The sequence below is a fragment of the Polypterus senegalus genome, chromosome 17 (assembly GCF_016835505.1).
Source record: "Polypterus senegalus isolate Bchr_013 chromosome 17, ASM1683550v1, whole genome shotgun sequence".
NCBI classification, from domain to species: Eukaryota; Metazoa; Chordata; class Cladistia; order Polypteriformes; family Polypteridae; genus Polypterus; species Polypterus senegalus.
This window is the reverse complement of record NC_053170.1, coordinates 82,787,474-82,797,451: the sequence shown is the minus strand read 5'-3', so window position 1 is coordinate 82,797,451 and position 9,978 is coordinate 82,787,474. Positions and strand designations below refer to the sequence as shown.

At 40.6% G+C, this 9,978-nt stretch overlaps 1 protein-coding gene across 2 annotated transcripts in view; it reads left to right on the top strand.

Annotated features, from left to right (window-relative positions):
- The first annotated feature begins 317 nt into the window (after nt 1-317).
- LOC120518030 (serine/threonine-protein kinase/endoribonuclease IRE1-like) overlaps nt 318-9,978 on the top strand; it is a 30,335-nt gene continuing 20,674 nt past the window's right edge. For both annotated transcript variants that reach the window (XM_039740582.1, XM_039740581.1), the window contains exons 1-11: nt 318-522; nt 6,816-6,936; nt 7,498-7,531; nt 8,215-8,287; nt 8,468-8,540; nt 8,619-8,741; nt 8,840-8,941; nt 9,017-9,278; nt 9,384-9,462; nt 9,539-9,707; nt 9,829-9,944. In XM_039740582.1, the coding sequence (XP_039596516.1) occupies nt 454-522; nt 6,816-6,936; nt 7,498-7,531; nt 8,215-8,287; nt 8,468-8,540; nt 8,619-8,741; nt 8,840-8,941; nt 9,017-9,278; nt 9,384-9,462; nt 9,539-9,707; nt 9,829-9,944 (1,221 nt within the window). In that variant the 5' untranslated portion in view covers nt 318-453. The remainder of the gene's footprint in view (nt 523-6,815; nt 6,937-7,497; nt 7,532-8,214; nt 8,288-8,467; nt 8,541-8,618; nt 8,742-8,839; nt 8,942-9,016; nt 9,279-9,383; nt 9,463-9,538; nt 9,708-9,828; nt 9,945-9,978) is intronic.

The following is a 9,978-nucleotide window of genomic DNA, read 5'->3' as shown; positions in this document are numbered from 1 at the left end:
CGCTCTGCATATATTTGCAAAAATGAATTATAATTTTGCCAAAAATACAGTACTCCAACACCCCTCATGAATATATACCCTTCCACCATATGTTTTCCTGCCATGTAGAAGTTGAAGATTAACAACCGGTTCGTGAAATTTCCATGATAGAGTTTCTGACCGTTAACAATTTTCTTCAATAGATTTAAATTTAAGGGGTGCTTGATTCCATGTGTTAACGATGAACACAACTCGTCGAAGCGGCCTAAAAGATTCGAACGCGTGGCGCACGCGCTGTGGCGTTGGAGGGAGGAGGTAACGTCAGGTATGACGTCAGATAATGAAACAGGAAGTTGTGGCGGCGAACCTTCCACACGGATGGAAGAAACGAGTGAAGTAGCGGATGGCGCTGGCGTCGTGTGAGAATCTGGGGTTGCGTTCCTAAACGCTTCCCAAACTGCACAGACAGGAGACATGGGCAGCAAGGGATGTATTATCTGGCGACTCCTTCTTGCAGTATGCTGCTGTGGCCTGCTTCGCATGGTGAGTAACCAGCTTGGCCGAACTGTAAACGTGTGCCGTCTTTTACACAATCTCCACGAGCGCCGGATGCCTTATGTTGGTTTTGTTTTCACCGTGTTCATTTTTTTTTTTTTTGCATCACTCGCTGTAAATAGGATTCCTTGAAAGCAGATATAGGAATCGTTATCACTCCGATCGGCGAGAGTAATGTCAAAGAGAAAGGGGATACCCTGGAAAAACACAGGGTTCAAAGAGCGAGTAGTAACTATGTAAATACTGAACAGTGTAATCAGTAGGCGCAGAAGAAGCACATGCTGGTCTCTCTTCCGGAAACTTGTCAAGTCGTGTGTTTGACTCTACTGCTGCCGAGACCTGATGAAATGCACAATCAGGTAAATAAACGGAAATGTTAAGCTTTCCTGGAGTGCGGAGTAGGGTGAGTTGTTTCTACAGTAAGCAAATTCTGAAGGGACTTAACTTCAAGAACTGCGGGACCTCACCTCTGTGAGAATCTGCTTTTTCGCGAGACCCTTCTTCTCTCCTGACACTTCATTATTGCGTTGCTTTATGGAGTTTGCTGTTTTTAAATACGACGACCCCCGTATGGTCATGTTATTAAGTTAATTATAAAGTAATGGATTTTGTGTAAAACTTGATTTAATTTATTATGCAAGTTTTAGCTTGGAGCTTTGATGCTTGATCAAGTAAACGGTACAGATCGTTTCAACCTTAATAATGTATATAGTGCCCATCCCCACAGCGTTTTGGCTCGTGGTGGTCCGTTTTGCCAGCTCAGATCTCCTCTCCTCCGTTTCCACACTGACCATCATGCTACTTAAGTGTGTATGTGTATCGTTTTAATTTTGCTCTTGGGTCACAGTAGGAAAGACAGCCGAGAGCTCTCTACCTGTTCGTTGTAACAAAGGCTTAATTCATTCCCATATTTTAGACCAGTGCGTCTCTAACTGTGTTTGATTTGAAACTTCTAGCAGCTGACAGTGATAGTTTGGCAGGATATGAGGACCTTGAGTTATTAGAAGGCTACAACCTGCTACCCTATAATCTCCTTTCTTTGTGGTGTCCCCTGTTTTCCACTCTGAGGTTCCCTCACCTTTTCCTGTAGGAAAGCACCCTTTAGTTTTTCTTTTTGCTAAGACCTGAGGTTAGTCTCTATACAAAAGTAAATCGATGCGTTTAAAGCCCTATTTGGAATGGGTTTAGCTTTACACCAGGGGGTACACAAGGCTGATTGCCACTCCCAAAGAATTTTTATGATAATTTTGTTTTCCTTTAATCTATTGGGAGGGGAAAGGGAGCTGTGAGCTTCTTTGTTTTGACTTAGGGGGGCTTGCAAGAAAATAGTTGGAGAAGTGCTGTTTTAGACAATGGGCAAACATAAGGATAAGTTTTGAGCTGACGAGAACCCATCCCAAGATTTGACAATCAGTCATCCCGAGAGGTGTAAGGTTTTGTGGAGAGTGAAATCTGCTTAAGACTATCTGGTGTCCCGTCCTTGAAATGTGAGGAGGGAGTGGACCGTTGATAAAGGGTTACTGCCAGATTTCTGCCCAATGTACTTTGTTTCTTCTGTCTCCTTAGAAGAGGTCTCCAGAAATGAAGTTGTAAGTAGGGGAGAGTGGAACAAATCGGACAACCTAAGAGGACAGTTTTCACCAGCTTTGGTGATCCCGTGTTAACCTTGATCCATGTTGAGCACATGTCCTTGAAAATTAAGGGATAAGTACGTCAGCTAATCTGTCCAAGGGATTCTGGGCATACAGTGGATTTAGCGCCACTTAAATGCATTTTCCCTGTTGTTCATTTTGAATATCTGTGAGGTACTTTGAATATGGGAAAAGCTCTCAAAACATAAAATGCATTATTATTGAATTGAAAGACTTGATTGTCATTGTAAAATAATTCCAACAAAATTACAAGATTATTATTATTATTATTAGTAGTAGTAGAAGTAGTATTAACACATTTCTGAAATGGAGAAGGTGATTTTACAGTTGTCTATCAATCCTTTCTAACTCCTGCTATTCATTTGAGGAGAGGTGGTACTCACTCAAGACTCAAACAGTTATGTTTGTTGGGTTATAATGTGGATGTAACACTCTGGTTAAAAGTAGATGTGAGGACAACATGGTTTAAAGGTAATATCAAGTAAAACTGTGGAACGTTTTGTATTGGATAAGTTGCTTTGGTTTTAGTCTTGGCTAAATCAAAGTTTGTAACATAGTACAAGAGAATAAAAGACTTGAATTGTAATGCAATTAGCTGAATGTAAGAGGTGTGCTGCTTGTGTCAGCTGAGGTGAGAATGTGCACATTTTGCCCTGTCGTATGGTGTGTTTGCCATCGTTACAAAGAAAGCCGAGTTCCTGCACTCCTGTATCCTGGTAACAACTTGAGTTTTTATCAGTGATGGTTTGCTATTTGTCAACCATCCATCCATCCATTTTCTAACCTGCTGAATCCGAACACAGGGTCACGGGGGACTGCTGGAGCCAATCCCAGCCAACACAGGAACCAATCCTGGGCAGGGTGCCAACCCACCGCAGGACACACACAAACACACCCACGGGCCAATTTAGAATCGCCAATCCACCTAACCTGCATGTCTTTGGATTGTGGGAGGAAACCGGAGTGCCCGGAGGAAACCCACGCAGACACGGGGAGAACATGCAAACTCCACGCAGGGAGGACCCGGGAAGCGAACCCGGGTCTCCTAACTGCGAGGCAGCAGCGCTACCACTGCGCCACTGTGCCGCCCTTATTTGTCAACCATCTTTTTTAAAATGCTATTTGAGAAATGTACATTTTCATTTCAGGTGTTTGACATTTTGATACTGTGGAGGTAAATGTATCAGAAATGTAAGGATGATCACACAAAAAGGAATGTAGATTCATAAGAACTGCTTTGAATTACTCAGATCTTGAAGAGTGCAGTATGAACTTTCCGATGTTTGCTATTTCATGCGATATCCTCACTGTTAATTCTGGCTTTGGAAGTTGTGAGGAATGCATTGTTTGTTTTTGGGATCAATCTTTTCATTTCTTTATCACTGAAATAAAACCTTTTGGCCTAAAAATGGTTGACTGAGCATTTGTTGGTATTCTTTATTATAATTTTACACTATCACCAAGTGGTTTACATTCTCTGATTTAGAACAAATTTATCTTTTTAATACTAGGGAGCTTTGCTTGTGACCCCGCCTGCGCTACGTGCCAGCCACTTTGTGTCTCTGCTGCTCGCGTATGTGGATTTCACTTTCACCAAACAACAAATCTATTAATTCTTGCGGATAGGCCTCTTCATTGGGAAGAAAGACTACTTTTCCCTCATGGCAACACGAATTAGATGATCTACAAGTCTCTGACTTAAAGTTTAAAGCCAAACAATATATTCGATCTCTCTTCGCTGTTCTGTCATTTCACCGAGTAATAATTTCCGTTTGTTTGTGCTAATGCGATCTTTACTATCAGTTTTTTGAGACTTTCAAATTTTAGTACTTTCATTATCTCTAACCAGCTCTGTATGTGTATCGCGTCAACGTTTTTGAATTCTTTACAACGTTCTCATTTGTCATCTATTCTTTGTCTTTTATTTCTGGCCTCGGGGTGGTTAAATCTCTTGGCACAAAGGCTCATCTCGCAGGATGTGAAAGTCTGTCTCTGAAAAAGTCACATCTCGTCCCAGGCTAAAAAGTCGCATCTCGTCCCAGGCTAAAAAGTCGCATCTCATCCCAGGATTTTTTTTTTTTTATGTAATAGAGAGAGATTTTTGTTATTTAATGTACTTTGTTAATCCTTGAAGTGAAATTGTCATTTTCACATGACCATTGGAGGTCAGAGTGCAGGGTCAGCCATGGCCCAGCATCCTGGAGCAATTTTCAGGTTAAGGGCCTGGCTCAAGAGCCCAACAGAGCAGGATCCTTTCTGGTAGTAATGGGATTGGAACCAGCAGCCTTCCAGATACCAGCAGAGGTGACAGTTAACTAACCTAATAGTAATCAAAATAAGTTGTCATCTCTAAAAACAAAAGCATCACCGCCTCCATATACCAAACATGTGACATGACAACAGACTGGCACCTCTTTACAAACGGGCAAGCTCCAGGAAAACCAAGAAAATAATCGCAAGCTCCCCAAAAATAAAAAGCACTGCTGACATTCTTCAGCTTGAGCAAATTAAATAAAAGATTTTATTACTAACAAAAAAGAAGAATCACTAATTTGGTTTCAAATGCAAACACTTGCAAGCCTTACCAACAAAAGCAGAACTGAAGGAACACTTTGGCTCACAATAGCAACTGCCTGGCGCCACCTTGGAAATAAAGAAGCACTATGGATATGCACTTCAGGTAAAAGACAAAAATACCATTAAGAGAGGAATAAGTAAAATAAAAAACAGTAAATTCAAATGTACACGTAATGAAAAGGACTGCTTGTTGTGTACGGGGGGTACAATGTCATTGCCTTTCTCCTCACTCAGTATCTATGCTTCTCTTCTGGAAGAAATGTATTGCAGAAATCTAAGAAATATTTTCAGAGAAAAGCCAAGCTTGCCTGAAGAAGGGGCCTGAGTTGCCTCGAAAGCTTGCATATTGTAATCTTTTTAGTTAGCCAATAAAAGGTGTCATTTTGCTTGGCTTTTCTCTCCATTCATAATGGCTAACACGGTACAACACCTTAGTACTACAGAAATTTTTTCCAAATTCTAAAAATTGCCAGCAAGAGATTTGTTATGTCAGTCACAGAAATACACAAAATGGTCAGAAAATTCACCACAGGTGCTGACCAAACATCATCTTTTCCAAACCGGCAGCCTGTTTCCCAGTGGCACAAATTTGAATGCGGCTAACTGAGAGATGTTAGTTTACATCAGAAACAAAATAAACAGACGTCTTCTTCTTCTTCAGAAATACCGAGGAATACACTTGAAACCCAAAAGGTAAACCCTTCAAAGCAAACAAAGACTTTTTCAAATAGGAAAATGTAGTCTTAAGTCAGAATAGAATTACAAAAAGTCACTCGGCAAGAAAACCCTATTCAGTCACCTGAGCCAAAGTACTAAGACGTAAACACGGTTTATACCAAGAGTTAGAGTCAAAACCAGAGTGTCGAACAGTAAAGTTTCTAGTTTCAAGCACTAGTTCACTGGGTAAATCTGTAGCCTGGAGAAAGGAGCTCGTAGTTGGTAGGCATACCCAAGCAACCGGGCAAGATCCTATAATAATTATGTTACCAGCAGCGACTTTCAAAATATTAATGTGATGCCAACCAAATTTAAAACAAGCAAAAAAAAAAATTCTCAAGCAAGGACATGAAATTGAAACTTGTACTATGAAAATAAAGCCTCAAAATGTTCAGTTTTCATGAAATAATTATTCAAAGCATAGCATTTTTTTTTTTAACTGACAGAAACAGATTTTTGCAGTTTTCAACAGAGGTCACTTTCTGCAAGAAAAAGGATCGTCCAGTTGTGAGAGCAGCAGACGCTTCTACGTGATTATGCGCCGTACTGGGATCGGCTATGGCAGATCACGACCTGTCCTCTCACAAAGTTTAACGTATGATCTCTGATCAGCAAATTTTGTCACCATTCAGAGTATGGAAATGTGATTGAAAGTGCTGTGAAGAAGATGAGATGCACACTCTTTAACATTTAAGACAAGAAATATTGTTGTAAATTACCAGTTTGTCTACTTTTATGAGAAAAATGAAGCAACATCTTAACAATTCAAACAGTAGCACCTTTGGTTTTGTTGGTAAATTAATAGGAAGATACAGACTATGCCTGCGGTGGGTTGGCACCCTTTCCCGGGATTGGTTCCTGCCTTGTGCCCTGTGTTGGCTGGGATTGGCTCCAGCAGACCCCCGTGACCCTGTATTCGGATTCAGCGGGTTAGAAAATGGATGGATGGATGGATACAGACTATGCATCCTTTTTTATTATAAATTGCTGTAGGTCACATTGCCAACATAACGTGCTGATTTGTCTGCACCTTAGTCTGACATGCAAGTAATATGTAACAATAAACGTATTCTTCTGAATGTAATTCATGTCATTGTCCTATTGATCAGCCCATACGAAAGCAGAATTTGATACATCCTACTTATTTGAGTAAGCTCAAGAGGAGTTATTTGAATTATATTACCTGCTGTTTCTCAAGGTTGGAAAAATATAAACACTAGGAGATTTCCAGCCGTAAGTCAAAGGGGAACGAGTTTCGGTATGGGATTGCTTGAGAGGTGTCCACATGTTTGTAGTTCCAATATGAATGCTATCTTTTATTTCCCTCCCCCTCAGCTTTCTGCGGATGCCAACTCGGTTACCCTGCCAGAAACTCTACTCTTCGTGTCCACGCTTGATGGCAGTCTGCATGCTGTTAGCAAGAGAACAGGATCAATTAATTGGACTTTGAAAGAAGGTGAGAAAAACTGAGCCCTCTGGGTCACACTTGCTGTTGCTGGAAAAGAGTCTGCTAAGTGCTATAACAAATCAGCAAACACGTGTGCATTTTGAGGAAGCGGTCTCGCTCTGCACCATACTGAAATACACATGTAGTGAAACTGAAATGGCCTCTCAGATAGCAGATGTTTATCTTAGTAGTTCAGAAGTGCTTTATCGGTATACTCAGGTTTGTATTCTTACCCCATTCTGTGTGCTCACGGAGACCAACACTAACACCGGCAGTAACCTTGAGACTTTATTTTTGTGAAATGTTCACTCTTAATAAAAACAGCATTGGCCCCTCTGATCTGTGAAATGACCTCTGGTTAATATGCATTAGTCAGTTAATGTCAAGATCAGCTGGCCAGTTTCCAATATAATGTACTTGATTGTAGCAGGGACATTGTGTACAGTTGTAGGAGTTCCTGAACACTTTTAAAGTTGTGGTGTGGTAAATGAGAACAAAGGAGGAGAGATGACATTTTTCATGCTTCACTTCCTTCTCTCTCTCTCTCTCTCTCTCTGTCTTCAATTTCAGATCCTGTCCTTCAAGTTCTAATGCACATGGCAGAGTAAGTGTTGTTTTGTTTTTATGTTTTCCTTTTGTTGGTTCATCTTTTTAATACAAAGTGGCTTCGTTTTTTTTTTGGTTGCTACTTGGTTGGAAGGAATCTTTTGTGTGTGTGTGCTAAGGGATATCTGGCTTTCCAGTGGAACATTTTCAATAAATGTTTTACCAGATTGTAGCTCCCCGTGGGAGAATTCAAACATGGCTTTGTTATCTAAATTTAATAGATTGTGTCTTGATCTTTAACCTTTTTTAAGTCTGACTACAAAAATGTTTGGTTATCATTCAAGTAGTGTTTTTTTTTTGTTGCATTATGTTTGTAGCAGTACAGTATTTGTAGAAGAACTCTTTAATGTGCTACTAATTTTCACAAAAAAATGAAAGCAGGTCAAGTCACAAATGAACAGTGATCTTGTGTTTCTCCCAAGATGCAATTGAACGGAACAAACTGGGAAGGGTTGTTGTGAGCTGGTAACTCCTACATGCTCAGTTTGGTTCATGGGCAGTTCTTTGGTAGATGAGATGTGGTGCCGAAGCAGAGGACATTTGGATAATTAGCAGTTGTGGGAGTGGATATGTGGTTCTGTGCTCAATTTTGTCATGTCTGGTTTCATAGTCCTACTGTTTTTTTCTCTGCCTTACCCATCTTATGGTACATTGTGTTTTCTCTTGTTTTTCATATTATAGACCAGCGTTTCTCCCTGACCCTCATGATGGCAGCCTTTACTCATTGGGAGGCAAGGATGATGAAGGACTGATGGTAATATGCTTGTGGGATCTGTTTCACTGTCATGCTCGCTCACCCCTGCAGCCTTATTTAGTTTATAGGGTCATTTTTCAATCTTAGCTACTTAATTTATTTCTATTCCATTTTATGCTGTTTACTCTAATCATTACCTCAGTACAGTCAATAAGTTTGTTGTATTCCTCTCCCATCTAGAAACTTCCTTTCACAATTCCTGAGTTGGTTCAGGCTTCACCGTGTAGGAGCTCTGATGGGATCTTGTATATGGGTGAGTGACTGTTACTCCCATTGGGTTGTGGAAATGTATAATTCAAACTTATTCATGGTTCCTCATGATTTTCTTCAGGAAAGAAACAAGACCTTTGGTACGTTGTGGATCTTCTGACTGGAGTGAAGCAGCACACGTTAACTTCTTCATCAGCTGAATCTTTGCATCCTTCCTCTTCTCTCCTATATCTTGGCCGAACAGGTAATTCAAATTTTTGTCCCAACAATATTTTCTTACTTTTTTGAGATCCTTTGGCTTGTATGAAATGTGGTGGACATTTTTTTTTTCTTCTTCTTTAGAATACACCATTACTATGTATGACACAAAGAGCAAAGAGCTACGTTGGAATGCCACATATTTTAATTATGCTTCCACAGTGCCAGACAAGGACAGCCAATACAGTAAGAGCTTGCAGCCTAACTATTTCAAGGTGCCATGATTTGGCTTCCACTCATGTTTCAACTCTCTCCCATTAGAAATGTCTCACTTTGTGTCAAACGAAGATGGCTTAGTAGTTACGGTTGACAGTGAGTCTGGTGATGTCCTGTGGATTCAGAACTATAATTCTCCGGTGGTGGCAATGTACATATGGCAACGAGAGGCACTAAGGAAAGTAAGCCACACCAATGTGGCTGTCGAGACCCTGCGGTACTTAAGCTTCCTCTCTGGCGATGCTGGACGCATCACTAAATGGAAATACCCTTTTCCAAAAGAGACTAAAGCTAAAAACAAGCTTATGTAGGTTTTACCATCTTTACCCATATGCATGTTTTAGACTGCTTGGTCAATTGTGCATACACTAATCTGTAAGAGACCACCTAAATCAAATTTTTTATATTCCAGGCCAACACTTTATGTAGGTAAATATTCAACAAGCCTCTATGCCTCCCCCTCCCTGGTTCATGATGGCATGACTGTAGTGGTAAGTAACAAAACATTGAATGCCCAGTTAATGTAGCTGGTGTGTAGAATAATTTTATATTTATTTGGCTTTGCAGCCTAGAGGTAGTGCTTTCCCACTACTTGAAGGACCAAAGACTGAAGGTGTGACGATAGGGGGCAGTGAGGAATGTTTTATTACCCCAAGTACTGATGTCAAGTATTCCCCCGCTGGTCTGAAGGAGAAAAGCAGGATTAACTACCTGAGGAACCACTGGCTGTTGATCGGTAAGAACCAAGATTTTTGTCTTGGCAAAATGAGGTGTGTTTTTGTACATGGTTTGGGCAGAAGGTGGAAACTATTTTGGTATTAGTTTATAACTTAGAATCGGGTTATTTTTCCTGACAGGTCACCATGAAACTCCTCCAGCTGCCAACAGTCAGATTCTTGATAAATTTCCAAACAGCATTCCAAGACACCCATTGAACATTATTCCAAGTAGCGCCGAGGTGTCATCAGACGAGGTAGGAAGCCTCATGGCCCATTTATCATGGGGAA